Raw genomic sequence first — 17,956 nt, forward strand, 5'->3', positions numbered from 1 at the left:
GAATGTTAAATTCAGGTTGAAAATGTGGCCCAGCTGAGTTTTCAATTGAATAGCCCACATGCTTGGAAGGAAAGGTGGTGAAAGATATGATTTTTCTTTTTATTTGTTTGTTTTATTTTGATTTGTTTCATTTCTGTGTATTCTTGTTAAAAGATGGCCTCTCTGTATATATCACCCAAGCCGTGGAATATAAATGCAAATGCTGTAGCTAAATATATTACTCTTACATGGTTGTTTAACATAAGCTTGTGAAAAAATAAATCATGAATTAGTTTTACATATAAACAGTTTGGATGATTTGTACTTTGAATTATGACGTGCATGTCACCATGTTCAGATGTTTGAAGAGCCAACCAATTAGTTTAACTTGAATAATCAACTTGTGTTTAAAAAAAAATATACTACAATAACAAAGTCATCAGTTTTTTACGTTACTGTGTGAGCGATGATTGTCTTACAACGATAACATAACATTTAGATATTTATTTTGTAACACGTTTTGTTGTTAATGTATTCAGTAACATTTTCAGTTCTACAATTTTACTTGTGGCAGAGTAGTTTTAAAGTGTGATAACAGTATTCTTCATTGAAGTAAAGAGCTTCCTATCAAGGAGATTAAATATCTCAGAAATATATATTATATGCACTTATATCTCAAATAAAGTGAAAGCCCTTGATAGATGAAGAGCAGCTGTGGTGAAGAAGTGACTACATTTGCAAGTAAAAGAGAGAGTGAGGGAGGAATATAAGTGAAGGACAGAGTGGGAACAGGGAGAACAAGCAGGGATGGGAGGATTGAAGAGGTCAACCACACTTCTCTCAGTAAATATTGTATAATGTAGAGGGCATTCCGTCGTCTGAATGTAATGACTGGCATCCTTCAGTCTCCTTTATCATTACCGTTTGTTTACAGAGGCTGAATGAAAGGTGGCAAAGTCAACTCTGAGCGCTAACAGCAGAGTTAATCCCACATGAGAAGCGAGATAAGCCAGAGATTTTCTCCTCGTCTTATCTTCACAAACACTGATCTACTGGTGAGTGGTGGCCTTCACTTTTTAAAAGGCTTTAGAGAAGGTTGTTCACATTCCAAACACTGAAAGGAGCTGTGATCCTATAAGTAAGACCGTAAATGTCTCACGTACTGCTGCAGGTTTTATTTAATATAGCTCTGTATATTTCAGCATTTACAAACCTGACCAGCAGATGTCACTGTTGACCAGCAAAAGAGAGACATGGCTTTCCATGTGTTGGTTTGGCAAGGAACCACGAAAGAATAATGTAATTCTCTCTAATAGAAAACAATCAGTAGTCGAGCTAATAATATTGATTGATTAATATATAACAACTAACTGTGGCAAAAGAAGGACAAATTGTAAGTGGTTTGTCTCTTTCCCTACAATCTCTAATTTCCGGTAAGTACAGATTGACATTAATTACAGTTACATTACATACAAATCAGAATATATTTAATTTCATTTCACGTGCATATATATATATATATATATATATATATATATATATGTATATATGTACATATATATATAGAGAGAGAGAGAGAGAGATATATGTGGCCCAACTTTTGGCCACAGAGCAGCTTCTCACTCACTTTGATGGTATTTGTTGAAAGCTGGGATTTTCCCAGAGGGATCCAGGTGTCCGATATAAGGACATCTCCTTCTGCTCTTCAAGATAGATTACCATTTCCTCCACATTCTGACCTCTCTGAAACACAGACTTGTGGTCCTTTTCTCCAAACCTTCCTTCAACCTTTTCATCTCATCTTATTATATGTATTCCTTACTGCTATACCTTGCTTCCTCTCTCTATTCCTGTAAAAGGTGTTAGGGCTTTCGCCAGGAAGTGTGTTTTTATATGCCCACGCCATAGGAAATGTCTGATCAGCCTGAAATAACTGAGAACACCTGCGAGGATCACATGTCAAAAAAAAGAAGACGGTGCCAAAGCCATATTATCTTGTTTTCACAGCTAATGCCCATTAATAACCATCACTCTAAATGGGCAGAAGGATAATATTCAAATGATGTCCCTTGGCAAGATTTTAATTTAGTCATGAAAATATCGACAAAAAAAACATGTTCAATTAGCATCAGAGAAAGAAAGCAAAATCACACAAAAAGCTGAGATGGGAGATGGGAAATGCAAATTAGGACATGAAAAGTGAAACCAGTGAAACACTGACGATGTTAAGACACATGTTTGTGGATGTTAGCCCTCAGGACACAGCCAGGTTGTCCAATCAGTCTTTAAATGTATGTCCACTGTCATTATATAATAATTAGGGTGTTCCCTTTAGAACTTGGGTGCAGGGAGTAGAAGGGAGCTTGGGCTTTCAGAAAAGGCCACAAGAGAAGTTCTAGCATTTGACAACACGGGAAGGAAAAATCAGGGCGTCGGGGAGATCTGCAGACCCTGACTAAGGTAAGGACATTGTTGAGGGACACTGTCTTTTGAAGACGTTTGGGGACACTTCCCTGGCAATGGCTGCTGAGGTGGTCCAGAGGGTCCTTGGTGGCAGGAAGCACTGACTGTTGTCATACATGTCTAACAATAATATGAAACAAGTATTGAATCAGTTGCAATAAAGCAGGGGTGTCAAAGTCAGTTTAGTTCAGGGGCCACATTTGATCTCAAGTGAGCCAGACCATAATAGCATAATAACCTTTAAACAACAAGGACTCCAAATCTTTCCATCACTGCACGGCTGCATGAAACTGCCGTGACTTCATTTTACACGCGACACACACAAAGGAGTGACTAGTGACTTGTAAACGGTTGTTTTCAGTGTATCTGAATCACTAGAATCAGTTAATTAAAACCTCAACTTGCAAATTTAGCACAGACTCTGTCTGACACTGAAGGGTTAGTGATGCCACTCGCGATCAGCAGTGCTGTCGCTAAATACATCAGACAGCTCTGTGAAACATTGAGATTATAGACATCTCCCTAGTAATTGTTGGAGATTAATGCACCCCTCTTAGGATTGTTAAGTCTTTTTAACTGATCTGAACTGACGTCTCTGACCAATCAGTGGCCGGCAGTCTGGCGACATTGCGCATAGTATCAAGTGGAAACGCAACCTAACCGTGCCGTGGCGAGACGAGACGGTGGAAACACGCCATAAGTTTACTATGAACACATGTGCATTACAACTTAGATCATAGTGCGTTTGACACCCCTGCAATGAAGCTTTAAAACAAGTGTGATTTTGTATTGTAAAGAGGTTTCCCTACACTTTCAGTGTCTCTGTGCTACTTTAGTGTTGCTATATTATATACTCCAAGTCCACTGGTGATATTTAGTGTATCTTTATTGTGCACAGCATGCAGTGTGATGTAGGTGGGTGTAGCAATAAAGTTCATGAAGACAACCACCGTTTACATACACAATCGGTGAGTCACTGCAAGTCTTCTTCAATACAACTTTTTTTTCCCCACAATAATATTCACATACTATCGGGAGGATACAGGAATCCCACCTACCCGCTCACAATGTGCGTGTGTTCTCGACAGTGAAAACCCACGCACTGAATCACGGCACTGCGAATCATACCGTGTCACTTTAGCGAGGTGAAAATCCATTTTTATGACTGTACTTGTTCACGTGAACTCCAAAGTCTGTGTGCAGCCTGAGGAGGAGGAGGAGGAGGAGGGGAGTGAAGTGGGGAGGCTGGAGGAAGGAAGACCTACAGACCTTTTTCATTCTCATACAAGCTCATGTCCGTGTCTCCCGATTTCTGATTTCTGATTTCCACTCAGGAGACAATTAAGCTGGAATACAATCGGTCTCTCTTGGGAATTCGAGAATTGATGTTCAGTGGTAAGTCAATGTATTTATTTTAAATTGAAGAGACATTTACTTACATTTTTGATCTGATAAAGTATTTACAAAATGCCTTTTAATGTTGATTTACGTAATTATTTGTTTCAAATATGAAATGTGAGGAGCGTGCATAAGCGCTGACAAGATTGTTGTTTCATTTTTATGAGCGAACCTGTCGCAGTACAACAGGTTGCTGACCTGCGCTCACCGCTGCGACGTGACGTTAATACACAGACTCCGTCAGGTTTCAATGGACAGACAGTGGTCGTTAGAGATAATCACATTGACCTATTAGTGTCCTATAAATAAAGATTTCCTGCCCTGGATGTGATAAGAAACCTCATGTGCTTCTCTCACGCATAGAACACGCAACAGGTTAGAGTTTTCTTTTCTCCATTATTCATCATCACCTGGTGATTTGTAACTTTTTGTGAATTTGATGAGTAATAAGGTTCCTAAATATTTATATTAGCACTATAGGCTGTATATAAGGAGAGCGACATCAATATTTGCATCTGCACAAGGCTTCTTTTCATATATGTATATAAATCCCCTAAATGGATGGAAGTGCAACAGCCATACATTATCCACACTATATTTTGTGTTTCCAGACTCCCTTGTTATTGGATTGGTGGAGCCAAGGAGGTGTAAAAATATAGGCTTTCAAGAGCAAAGAAATATTGAATCTTTCATGCAGCATTGATCCATTTTCACATCTAAACCAGGATGACAGTTCAGAGTGAGTCACTTTCTGACTGAACAAAAAAAGAAGCCTTTCAGTCCACTGACTATTTGGCTTTTTTGTTCCTCCTGGGTATTTCATGTGTGAGTAAGCAGACATAGATAGAGCAATAGAGAGATAGATAGAAGTACAGCCTTGTTTTTTGCAATAACACAGTCAGATTTGCCACCTTCCCCTTGTGTGAGTGTTAAAGGAAGCCAGCTGGACAGTGAAAGAGAAAGAGCAGGAGCGATTTAATTAAACATGTCAATTACCCAATGAATGCTGAGCATTATGAACCATCTTTCATGTTAAAAGTTCTCCCTGTTGTAATTAAGGCACTGGTTTGTATTGTTCTTTCTGTTGTCCAGGTGTTTGGCTTTAAATACCAAATGGATGGCAGATCAACACCAAACACGTTACATTTTCAAAGGATTACTTTTTGCCCACCGGCCGTTACGCCACAAGTGGTACGACCTCATCGGCCCAAAAGATTTACGTGATGTGACTGAATTTATGGGCGTCCATCTCAACTATGATGGAATCTGGTCCGTCAGCTACCACAGAGCGTCCTCAGCTCAACACCAGGAGCTACGTCAATAACAGCAACAACAGCTGGAATGGGCTTCTTGATGGCGACACACTGAGGCTCAATGACACCCTGACCCTCCATGACCGTTTTCATACTGCCCTGCTGGGGGTCTCTCTGGGTCTTCTCTCTCTGCTCACCATTTTTATGAACCTGCTCGTCCTCTACGCTGTGAAGAAAGAGAAAAGCCTTCACACTGTGGGAAACCTCTACATTGTCAGCCTGTCTGTGGCAGATCTGATTGTAGGGACCACCGTGATGCCTCTGAACTTGGTGTATTTATTGGACGATGAATGGAAGCTGGGTCGGGCTGTGTGCCAGTTTTGGCTGATTATGGACTACGTGGCAAGCACAGCCTCAATTTTCAGCTTGTTTATACTGTGTTTGGACCGGTATCGCTCTGTCAGGCAGCCGCTGAAGTACCTCAAGTATCGAACGAGAGGAAAAGCCAGTGTGATGATTTCCATAGCTTGGCTGTTGTCAATGATGTGGATAATTCCGATTTTAGGATGGAGGTCCTTCACGCATGTAGACCTCAAACCTGAGGAGGAGAACAAGTGTGACACCGATTTCCGCTTTGTCACGTGGTTTAAGGTTATTACTGCCATCTTCAACTTCTACGTACCCTCAATTTTGATGCTTTGGTTTTACACGCACATCTTTTTGGCTGTGAGACAACATCTGAGAGACAGGGAGAGAATCATCCATCCTACTGATTCATTTGGGGAAAACGAGAATGAACAAAATGTGAACACACCTGAGAATAACGACTCCATATCACCCAAGAGGGAGACTCCACTCAAACACTCCAAAAAACAACACTTGTTAGACCAGAACACTCTTGATCAGACATATTCCCTTGAAGATCCTGATAAAACCAGAACTGCTCCATCTACCTCGCACAGAAAAATTGTTGTAACATGCCAGCAGACAACATTGCTTACCATGTCAACACAACGACTCAGAATGACACGAAAGGCACAAAAATGTGCTCTGATTCCTAAGGACAAGCAACCAGATGCTGCTATTCCTCTGACACAACAACCGGGGCTGCAGGACACAAATTGTACGGAGCGGAATTGTGAGCACAGACTTCAAACGTCTTTAAATGAATGTCACGTGACAAACTCAGTTAGCGGTGTCTGTGATATCAGTCAGGTTTCAGACGTGCAAAGATACACGTCTGTGCTCTATAGCCACTATGACCCCAGTCAGGCTCTGCCCTGGACTGATCAAGAGGTCGACGATGCCAAACTGGACCCAGATAGCGCAGCAACTCTGAGACGGAGTTGGCAAAAGTTTATTGACCAATCACGCCAGCGCATCCAAAGCCTGAGAATCCATAAGGAGCACAAAGCAGCCAAGCAGCTGGGCTTTATAATCGCTGCTTTCTTGTTGTGTTGGATACCGTACTTCATAGCTTTCATGGTAATGGCATTCTGCAGAGAATGTGTGCACCATGACCTTCACATGTTCACCATATGGCTGGGTTACATCAACTCTACCCTCAACCCTTTCATATACCCACTCTGCAATGGGAACTTCAAACGGGTCTTCAAAAACATTCTGAACATTCGTTTGTAATTTGAGCTATGTATTTATGTTAGATTTATACATTGTTTGTTTTTTTCACTTGTTCATGTTGTTTTCTCGTCATAAAACAGGATATGAGATGTTAATAAGTCAGAAAAAAACAAAAATCTTGGCTATTGTCTACTGTGCTTAAAAACTGTATGTCGTAATCAAATGTTCTGTCATTTTACTTGTGGAGGGAAGGTTTTTTTTTTTAACTCATTAAAGCTATGTATCCCATATCTTCTGGTCTGCTTTTTCTTGTTGAATCAGTGAGTGAATCAGCAAATCTAATATGTAAAGAAAAAAGATCTTATAGGCATATAAACAGCAAATCTTATTTCATAATGTTGTGAAAAAGCACTCAAATTTGAGATGCCGGTATTGATTGGTATTGATAACACTGGGGGAAACAAATGCTTTTACAATTTTACCTTTATGACTATCTCTATCTCAATGTCTCCTTTTATGATTTTATGTAGGTGAGCCCAAGGCAAATTTCCATAACAACATTACAGAAGAACACTCAATGTATTCTTATTTATTACATTAGTACAAACGTTATCCTAATCCAATTGTTAAAAACTAATATTGTCCACAACTGGATTTCAGATCTTTAACATTTGAAATAATGTCTGACATGGGGTTGTCATCATTTTAATTGTCAAATGTGGATCAAGAAACCTAATGTTTCCTGTGTATAATGAGCACACGCAGCCTGGTTGTGAGTTACTCGTCAAATAAACAAATCACTGCTGGTGGAACTGAGCTGGAAGAGGTGCTGTGAAGAAGTGTGTGTGTGTGTGTGTGTCTGTGTGATTGCACTGAATACATCTGACAACAACATGGAGCCAGAATCAGAATGGTGTAATGTTTTCAGTACCACAAATCAAAGCTCTGAATACCTGCTAGTATGTGCAACTAACTGCACACTCATTGTAAATTCTGTTCCACTGAGACTGTGCTCATTTCATGTTGGTACTTGCTACATAAAGGTTTAGGGTTTAAGGTTTAACATAAAGGTTTAATGTGCATATAAACTGTTTGGACATTTCTGCACATACGGTTTTTCAATTTCGACAGATTTGCCAATAAATTCCCACTGTAGTCTTGGCCTCCATTAATTCCCCCTGAGTTATTAAAGGTACATGAGAATAAATGCCAGTCTTATTTGGCATTTGAAATCATCTTATTATTATATATTGTGTTCAAATTATGCTCCTTGTAATGACAACCAGGGGGGTTTGCAAAGTCTTACCTGAAATAATGCTGCCAGAGACTTGCAAGCTCCAGTATCCCCAGAGGAGGTTGAAGGTAGAGATGAGCCAGTATGATACTAAGTATCTGTCCGATACTGGGTCACTCGATATATTACATGCTTCGGTGTGACTGTAAAACATTTAAATACAAATCAGCAACAGCATTTTGTCATATTGTGGGCTGCGTTTTGCTTCTTACTGGGAGAAGACATGTAGATATGGGAGAACACAGTTGTAGAATTACAATACTGTGTAACACAATACTTAGCAATGCCATAAGGAGCACACAGTATAATTATTTCTAAATAATTTTATTGGAACAAATGCAGAAAATACCAAACAAACAAACAATGAAACAAGCTGACATTGTATGCAGCAGTTTTGTAACTATATGAGAACGCCAATAAATAAATAGTAGAATGTTTTGATGTGAATCTTGAATGTTTATAGGACATTTTAACCTAATCCACTCTATAAAGAAGGAAGATTTAGATTTTTATAAGTAGTTTTTTTGTTTAAACGTATGACATGTTTTATTCTGGTGTGAAGAAGGCTTTCAGAAAAACAATGCTAGACGCTGGGAATTTAAATAACAGAAAGTGTAAATGTATATATTAAAAAACTATAATTATAATTTACATATACATTGTTTATTTAACTTGGAAAACATACACAATTAATTAAAAGTCAATTAATTCAACTGTTTAATTTTGGTAGCAGAGGATTGTGCTTTTATCCCTCTGCAGTGTAATTTTGAGACGTGCCCTAACTCAACGTAGTAAAACACCATACAGGTGGAGCCAATTTCTCATTTCCCTGTAAACTTCAAACGAAAACGAGCTCGTAATTGCTTTATATCGATCTCATTACGTGGATAAATGAATGTTTGTATATTATATATTGTACATTTGGCCGTAACTTGTCCTGCTGAAGGCGGTGGCATTAACTGATCCCTGACACAGAGTGACTTTACACGCGACAGCTTCACATCCTGGTTCAGCTCGACATGAAAAGAAACGGCGCGTACAGGTTCCTGTCAGTTTTCTCCTGCTTTATCGTCGTCCTTTTCTTATTTTTGTTTTGGTCCTTCATTATCTACTCGATGGTGCTTGCACCTTAAGCCCAGAGAGAGAGATTTCTACCGTGGTTAGCCAGTCGAGGCTAGTTTGACGGGCTACTTACCCACAGTGCATTGCTTTGTTGACAGCGTGTCACATGATCAGCTTCCCCAGGAAGTAAGGATTTGTGGTAAGTCAGTTCGTCTTCATATCATTTTGATAAAGAAAAGCGTGTCTGGTTTCTTTATCATTAACCTGGACAACCTCAGACTTCATCCAGTTTGCCGTATTGATGTGTTTTAGTGTGTGTGTGTGATGTCGATCGCGTGTAAAAACTGTTAGATGATGCATTTTCTTTAACGTGAGTCTGTGTTGACTCACTCCTCACTAACTTAAAGCCTTAAAGTATCAAAGCCTAGACACATTAAATAGGGAACTGGAGCATGCGTTAACGTTTCCCATAAAGCCCCACAATGTTCCTGGCTTAAAGCAGGTCTATACATTGAAAATAAAGAGAGGTCTAGATACAGACAATGTCCAGAACATCAACATATTCAGTTGTAATTAGAGCTACAACTAACAATTATTTTCATAATCGATGAATCTGTCTCTTAATGAAAATGAAAATGTTGATCGATGTTCGTCAAACCTGGAAATGATGATGTTCTCAAATGTCTTGTTTTGTCCACAAACCAAAATGATTCACTTTTGATGAGTTCTTTGTTATCCAGAGCAAAGGATTGAAGAAAATATTCACATTTAAGAAGCTTAAACAATTGGAAATGTTGTTTTAATCATGAAAAAAGCTTCAAATTGATTAATTGATTATCAAAATAGCTGTCGATTAATTTTAGTAATCGATTAATTGTTTCAGCTCTTCTTGTAATCTTAAAGATCTACATTTAAATATGAAATGCTGTGAAAATGGTTTTGCCAGTTTTCAACATTTGGCCAATTCAGGTGTTTATACTAAACATAATTAAATGGTTAATGTTTTCTGTATTTTTTCCTAGGAATTAATTGAGAGGGCAGAAAGGGTGGTAGAAGATGGATGGATGAATAGATTTTTGTTATGTGGAGCAAAGGAACCAGTAAATATCCACATTCAGCTGAAAAATCAAAACGCCAATTAATTGTATTAAAAAAACACCCAAACCATTTAACTGATTATTTGTTGGCAATTAATTTGGTAATGAATTAATTTATTAATCGGTGGAGCCTTACATATCAAAGGCAACAACTCATTTCTGCGTCTGAGTCCTTCTTTCCTTCAGGTTTCTTCTCTTTAAGCTCCAAGATCTTTCACCACAATTTACTGCTAATCTTGTAACATAATCTGTCCTGTTTTACACAATGTACATTTTTTAGCTTTCAGACAGGGTACACAGATGTCAGTCTCTTCCTCAAAGATTCCCATGTTAGATCATGTTGATTTTTTATAGTGGGTACACAAAAAAACAAAAGCCTTGTGGGTCTTGCGATAACACAACTTAAATAGTCACATAGGTTGGTTTTGGTTGAATGCAAATTGTTTGAGGGGCATGTTCCTGGATTTTTCTCTTTCTCAGTGCATTGTGGCAGTGAATTAACAGACATGGAACATTAATTGGACTTGTATTGTTTGTGTAGGAACTTAGAGATGTTTTGTATTGGTTTTGTATTTTAGAACAAATTCAAAAGCCAGGTTTCTTATTTATTTCTTTATTGTGTTTAACGGAAAACAAAGCTAAAGGAACAAAGGCATAAGAGGCAGCCTTGTTTTGTACTTAAAAGGGACTAATTGCTAGAAGCTAATTTCTAATACAAGAAAAAGACAAGAAAGCTATGTGGTCATTGAGTGGAAAGCAGTTCTCCACTTCTCCAAGTGGACTGGTCAGTTAATCAAAGACGGTTTATAATAGTTTTTTCTACATGTTTGTTATGTTTATGGCACATAAACAGAAATTATACAAAGACTTAACAGTCTATAAAATATGTGTTGCAGTGGCCTATTAGTGAAGGTGCGATGGCCTCTGACCCCAGCGGAGCAGCGTCGTCGCCTGCAGAGCTCAAGCTGCAGTTCGCTCCCTTCAGCAGCGCTCTGGAGGCAGGTTTCTGGCACCAGCTTACTCAGAAGAAACTCAATGACTATAGGCTGGACGAGAGCCCCAAATTTATCAAGGGATACTACTACAATGGTGAGCAATGTGGTCAGATGCTATCATAAATAATATAACGACGACAAGGTTTTTCAGTTGATGTTTTTCATGACATGCATTGTTGTGTAGCATGAAACATTAATACAGGCTGTATTTTGAAGGATCAGAACGTTTTAATTAGTTATTAAACTTTTTCATTTTTATCCTACAGGTGACACAGTTGGTTTTCCCACACGTCTGACTTTGGAGTTCAGTGCATTTGATGTGTGAGTATGATGCAACACATTGCCCATTGTCTACATAAACATTAATATTACATCCTGTGTAGATTGGGATTGAACCAAGTTTATGTCAGCCCTCACATTAGACAACAACATGTAACATATACAGTGCATTTATTTAGTTTAGTATAAATGTTTAATTTTCTGTTTTGTTGCTAGGGATGGTCCAACTCCAGCTCATTGTTGTCCAGCTGTTGGAACACTGTATAACACCAACACGCTCGATGCCTTCAAGACCACAGATAAGAAGGCTTTGCTGGAGAAGGAAGCCAAAGAGGTAAAACATGTGCAGTGGACATTTTTTTATAGATGTGAAAATTATACCTTAAAAAAACACATCAGAAAATGTCAAATTGGTGTGCAAAGGAAAATTAGACGATTCAATGTATGTACATTTTCATCTGCTGCTGTCCTCTGTAGATATGGGATGCCATACAATCTGGGGCTGCACTGAAGGACCCATCCATCCTCTGCAGATTCATTCTGCTGACCTTTGCAGTGCGTACGAACTATATATAATAAATGTGCATTTCGTATATTAATGACGTGGTCATTGGTTCTTTTCCTGTTTTTATATCACATTTTGTAAATCCTATTTCATGACCATCTTTTTCTTTTATTTTGCAGGATCTGAAGAAGTACCATTTCTATTACTGGTTCTGCTTCCCTGCACTCTGTTTTCCCGAGGGTATTAAGATTGTCCAGCCACCCTCTGTCCTTGATCAAGTTTTCTCAGCAAAACAGGTGAACTATTATTCAACTATTATAATAAATACAGTTCGCTGTTTCTTTATGGTTTATACGGAATGTTAGATATTTAATATAATCCCTGTTTCCATTTTAATTCCCTCCTGCTTGTGGCCTATTCCTAACCTCTTTCCTATGAAAGAATGTACAGGTTATAAATCAGTATAATGAAGTAATATGGATGCTACTAATAGCATGAGCCCTCCTCCCATTTGTCTCTTAGACACGACCTACATGAATAAACAACATTTGCAATTTTGACCAGGACATAGCTTTTAAACAAATTTTATTTGTATGTAGACAATTCTCATTTAGAGCTAATTCTGTCTTGGATGATGTTTTTATCTGAGGTCCCTCTTCATTTGTATGTGTTTGAAGGGGATCTACACAGAATTGTATTTTTATTAAGGACATATCAGCCAAATGGCATTGATTCTACAATTGCTAAGTAGAAACTGTAAACAAGTGTTGTACCATTTTCAGTTGTTAGTTCAAGTTACAATAAAATATATCTGAATTGCGGATACTATGCCTCAAAGAACCTCATGTGTCTGACACTACCACAAGTTACCATGAAATATATATATATATGTATATATATATATTTCATATACTGTATATGACTGACCTATTCAACACTCTGAGATATACATGATTGATGTGCAGAGCTGTATACACCCACTGAGGCCTCATTCTGTTGCAGATCACAGCCTTACAGGAGGCATATGACGACCTGTGGATCAAAAGAGGAGCAGGTCCTTACTTTCTCATGAAGTACACGGACACAACTGTTCAGCTGGCTCCCCTCGGAGACTGGGATACGTTCTTCACAGATACTAAAAAGGTAGTCATCATCAAAAGCATGACTTTGCTCACAGTTATTTTGTATTATGCATTGTTATTAATACAATAACTATAAAAAAAAATGTTCACAGAATTAGATTGGTTTGAGACATAAGAAGTGAGATCAATATATTTGGATTTAAACATTTGTACTTAAAGTTATCAACTGTTAAATAAATAACTGTGTTTGTCCAACTTATTTTAGAAGAGATCTAGATTTATCTTTGATATGTGAAAGATCTTTGCCATGTTTCATAGATAAACTGTAATAGATGTGGCTCATCTCATCCAGTGCATTGAGTCTGTTGTTTTACACACACACACACAGCCATGTAAAAACACCTTGTTTGGTTTTTCCAGGTTACCGTGGGTTTCTATGATCCGTGCACGCTGGCTCAGCATCCAGGCTGGCCTTTGAGAAATCTACTGATTCTCATAGCTACCCGATGGTAAACCCCAGTTGTGTGTATTGTTGTCCTTGCCACATTATCTTCTGAGCAAAAGCATTAAGCAGAATTTAGGAATGTGTTCCCGTATGTACACAATATATATTCATTTTCAACCGCTGCATCATGCATACATTTCTTTTTTATGACAGTTTACTTTCACTTTATATTGGTATTTAAATAAATTTGAAGCATGCTGTATTTATTATCAATATGTCATTTTCCCATTATAGGTAAAAGAAATGAAAAATGGTTTAGAATACTTTGCAGACTCATACATCAACTCATACATACTCATACATAAACAACATAAACACACATACCAAGAACAGGAGGGGGAACATACAGGCTAAAATGTGTTTTGAGTTTATGTTTAAAAACAGATAGCTAGCTCATGTAAACATCTCTTCAGAAGGATAAACACTCAATACTCTGTTGCCACATTTGGAGTCCGTGAATCATGAGAAGTTAAGGGCAAAGTTGAAAGACACCGCACCTGGAAGTTCACTTTCATTTGCCAGAGAACACATACCTCATTTTATCTAAAAGAAAATTTACACATATGATGACAAGAACTCACGATTACTACAGTAATCTGTGAATGAATGAAAACATTTTCATAGTGCATCATCAGCCAAGAATGTTAATAATTATCTCTGCCTCTGGTGCTGAACACTTCACTTTAATTTTATATATGTATGTATGTATATATATATATATATATATATATATATATATATATATATATATATATATATATATATATACACATACATATGTGTTACAGTTTTTTTCCATAGAGAACTTCTTTTCCTGGCATTTGTGCGGATATTTAAAAGATATTTTATTGCTAATTTTACTGGGTTAGCTCCCATCCCACCTTAATTTAATAGCAGTGTTTTGTGTGATGCCAGTGGCTTGTTTTCAGCAAATGTTGTAAATGTGCTTTTGTAAGTGGCAAACTTTTGTCCAACACAACCAATCAGTCCCTCTGATTTTCAGGGTTAGGGTCGTTTGTGCGCTATTGTCATTGTTTAACTCTCTTGTGTGTGTATGTGTGCCATGTCAGGGGGTCTAAGCTGGACACAGTGGAGGTGCTGTGTTTCCGGGACAGAACTCTGCAGGGCAGCCGCTCCATTCAGCACAGTGTTATGATCCAGGTCAAACTACCTGAACTTTCCAACAACTTGGGTAATCTGGTGTCCTTAATGTGTGTGTGGTTGTGTTTGTGCACATGACATTATGATGTAACATGTACTGTATGTGTTAGTATGCCATCTGTCTTTGTCTGTACATCCGTCTGTACTTGTGTGAATTTATTGTAACCGATATGGAGCTCCAGTCCTGCTTTCCTGAGGCCGGCGTCTTCCTTTTCAAGCCACGACAATCTTGCACAGCTTCGCCATTATTTTGTATCTGTTGAAAATGGGATGAAGGCAATTTAAATGGTAATGGCAGAGTGGATAAGGGGGCTAGATCTGTGATCTGTGAAGGTTTTGTGGAGTTTAGAGTAGGTGTCTCTATTTACCTCAGTCTACCCCTTCAGCACACTGTGGGTTTTAATTAAGTCAGCGACAATGTATTCATGCATTCTGCTTGGATTTACATAAATGTGGTGTTGGTGTTGTTTTGAAAGCAATAAACCAATTCTGATTCAGCTCTGCCACCAATTAAAGGTAAAATAACATAGACTTAAGGTAAAAAAGGAGAGATTTGTGTGTGTTAATATTCAATTTAACCTCCAAATGGAAATGTAATTGTTTTTTAATTTGAAATTTAATTTGACCATTTCAGCTGAATATATCCAACATTTTCCACTCTTTACTGTGTGATGCATTACAAGCTGACTGGTATAAGAAGCTATAGCCCTACAGTGCAGCAGTATACAGCGACTTGTGAGCAATAACCATTGGTATACCTGTGCCAAATACTGAATTTAAAATGTTGCTGTTATTTGACTCATCTGGGTCAGCTGGGTCACCTCACTTTTTCTGGGGCATTTTGAATTCCTAAATTAGACAGATATTGCAATTTATTTCCATTTATTTCAATCCGATCCTAAATGAGTGAGTTTTCTTGTTGCACTGAACCTGTTTTACTGTGGAGTCTCACACAGTAATGCATCATGTTCATTGTACCCCATTAATGTGTGTTTTTCAGCGTGTCCAAAGAGTGTTGGGTGGGAGAAAAACCCAAAGGGTGCCATGGGACCCAGGATGGTGAACCTTAGTGAATGCATGGACCCAAAGAGGTAAAATAAATAAATCATGTTTGTGGATGTGTGACAGTATTCCTGACATTGAACATTGAAGGACAAAACAGTGCAGTTCTCTTAGTTCTTTTGGCTGACCGTTTTCAGGCTTGCAGAGTCCTCAGTGGATCTTAACCTGAAGCTGATGAGATGGAGGTTAGTTCCTTCCTTGGATCTGGACAAGGTTGTCAACACAAAGTGTCTTCTCCTGGGAGCTGGGACTCTGGGCTGCAATGTAGCCAGGACTCTTATGGTAAGGTTGGGAAAAGACAAAGAGATGGTGGACAGAGAGATGAAGGCATACATGAATTTGGCATATCGTTCAAATTGTGTCATGTTTACATGTTTTGACTACTCGTTAAGCAGGAAGCAGAGATTGTCTTTGCACAGAGCTGAGCATCAGCAAATGTAATAAAGGCCATGAAAATAGCACTGGTCTAAGTGAAATGGTCTCAGTGTGTGAAACTCCTCCAGTGTCTCCAGAACCAGCTCATCATACTTAAAATAGACACTTAAGACCACTTATTTCCCCCAGACTCTTACAACTTGAACAAGAGACGTCTCCTAATTTAAGTGGGACTTCATCTCGATTAATAGAATAATTAGTCCTGGAGAGGAGACAAAGATAAGATATACAATTAAATAAATGTCTGCTATGAACACCTGGTGGAGAGCTAAATAAAACAGATAGATAAACAGATCTTTGTTTGCAGAGATGATTACATGTGGCCAACAGGTTCTAAAACAATTAAACACCTGAGAACTTCAACTTGAAACTGTCCATTCTTCATCAAATAAACAAGTGTGATGACTTTTGAAATGCTACCGTCTTAAACATCTATATTTAAAACATTTCTAACAACAATTTCTAACAATTATCTGTATTTGTTGTTGTTATTTTACATGTGGCTACCGTTGATATTCACAGAGTGTTTAGAATTTTAAGCCTATTATTATTGAGCGGCCTGTAAAAGTAAAAGTATGGCTGATTATCACTGAACCTCTGCCAAGTGTCAATTCATTACCGATTGTGGCTCTGCTTGCCTCTCGAGTGGAGGTGCAGTCACAGAAGTTTCTGGCTGATTGATAAATAATAATCAGCTAATGTGTCATTATCCTTATCTGCAGTTTGCTTTGAATTCACAGAGACATCTTAACAGCATTAGAACTGCACTGCAAGTACATTTCGACATACACTGAGGCCACTCACTGAATCTTCTCACACATGCTGCACAAGAAAACACATTGAATTCAAAAATATTAACATGTTTTTCTCTGATTTGTGTCTCCAGGGATGGGGAGTGAGACACATCACATTTGTAGACAATGCCAAGATCTCGTACTCCAATCCAGTTCGGCAGCCTCTTTATGAGTTTGAGGACTGTCTCGACGGGGGGAAGTCAAAAGCGATGGCTGCTGTTGACCGACTCACCAAAATCTTTCCAGGCGTGGTGAGTGCTTAACGTTTAAGTCTATTAAAACTGTAAAGCTGGCGGTGTTTGAAATGTAATTGGCAAAGCATACAGGGAAAAAAGAGTCATGATACTTGCATGTTAATAATAGTAGTGTTTTCTTTAAAAAGAGCGGTCACCAAAGTGTTTGGTCAAATGGTCAAAAGGTGTTTATTAGATGTGACTTTCTGTCAGATGATTCTAAATGAGGAAGAGATTCTAGTGGATTAATTAGTCGAGCATAGGAATTAGTCACCTTGGACACTGGGTTTAGAATCTCATGTGAGATTACAAAATGATGTAGTTTTTTTTTACACATTATTTACATTTTTATGTAATCAAAATAGGATAAAAATGAATGTGTGACTTTTTTGGCCATAGCCTAATAACTCATCAGTCCCGCGTCATTAAGGCGAAGCGTAGTGTGACATGAAACGTTTACCTCCTGTGGTCGTCTAGTCAACATTTGATTTCTGATGAAAATGACCAAGAACAGCACACATCACACACACACATACACACAGCTCTCTTTCACACACACTTTACTTGTCTCCTCGTTGGTTACACAAACTGAGTCACTCCCTGTGTGATCTGCTCGGGCCTTAAATACAGTTTTAATGTTACTGACCTTGCAAAGCCTCCAATCACAACTTGACATGGAAGTTATCGTGTCAGAGACGAGAAGACCTGTGATTTACCCTCTAACACACACACACACACTTGCATAAAATAGAAACAACTCGTCGTGAACTTGATATCC

The 17,956-nt window shown here is 38.3% G+C and overlaps 2 protein-coding genes across 3 annotated transcripts in view; both read left to right on the plus strand.

The window, feature by feature from the left end:
• The first annotated feature begins 3,681 nt into the window (after window positions 1–3,681).
• On the plus strand, window positions 3,682–6,964 carry hrh1 (histamine receptor H1). The gene is made up of 2 exons (XM_044024654.1): window positions 3,682–3,837; window positions 4,933–6,964. The coding sequence occupies exon 2, from the start codon at window positions 5,097–5,099 to the stop codon at window positions 6,732–6,734; it is 1,638 nt and encodes a 545-aa protein (XP_043880589.1). The 5' UTR covers window positions 3,682–3,837; window positions 4,933–5,096; the 3' UTR covers window positions 6,735–6,964.
• Window positions 6,965–8,776: 1,812 nt separating this feature from the next.
• Window positions 8,777–17,956, plus strand: part of atg7 (ATG7 autophagy related 7 homolog (S. cerevisiae)) — a 46,896-nt gene continuing 37,716 nt past the window's right edge. The window contains exons 1-12 of one of the 2 annotated variants that reach the window (XM_044024225.1): window positions 8,777–9,229; window positions 11,024–11,216; window positions 11,389–11,443; window positions 11,618–11,735; window positions 11,879–11,956; window positions 12,086–12,202; window positions 12,909–13,049; window positions 13,409–13,497; window positions 14,564–14,685; window positions 15,655–15,745; window positions 15,854–15,998; window positions 17,038–17,196. In XM_044024225.1, coding sequence (XP_043880160.1) covers window positions 11,045–11,216; window positions 11,389–11,443; window positions 11,618–11,735; window positions 11,879–11,956; window positions 12,086–12,202; window positions 12,909–13,049; window positions 13,409–13,497; window positions 14,564–14,685; window positions 15,655–15,745; window positions 15,854–15,998; window positions 17,038–17,196 — 1,287 coding nt within the window. In that variant the 5' untranslated portion in view covers window positions 8,777–9,229; window positions 11,024–11,044. The remainder of the gene's footprint in view (window positions 9,230–11,023; window positions 11,217–11,388; window positions 11,444–11,617; window positions 11,736–11,878; window positions 11,957–12,085; window positions 12,203–12,908; window positions 13,050–13,408; window positions 13,498–14,563; window positions 14,686–15,654; window positions 15,746–15,853; window positions 15,999–17,037; window positions 17,197–17,956) is intronic. The other variant, XM_044024224.1, reaches the window with a different exon arrangement.

This window comes from Solea senegalensis, linkage group LG4, assembly GCF_019176455.1.
Source record: "Solea senegalensis isolate Sse05_10M linkage group LG4, IFAPA_SoseM_1, whole genome shotgun sequence".
NCBI classification, from domain to species: Eukaryota; Metazoa; Chordata; class Actinopteri; order Pleuronectiformes; family Soleidae; genus Solea; species Solea senegalensis.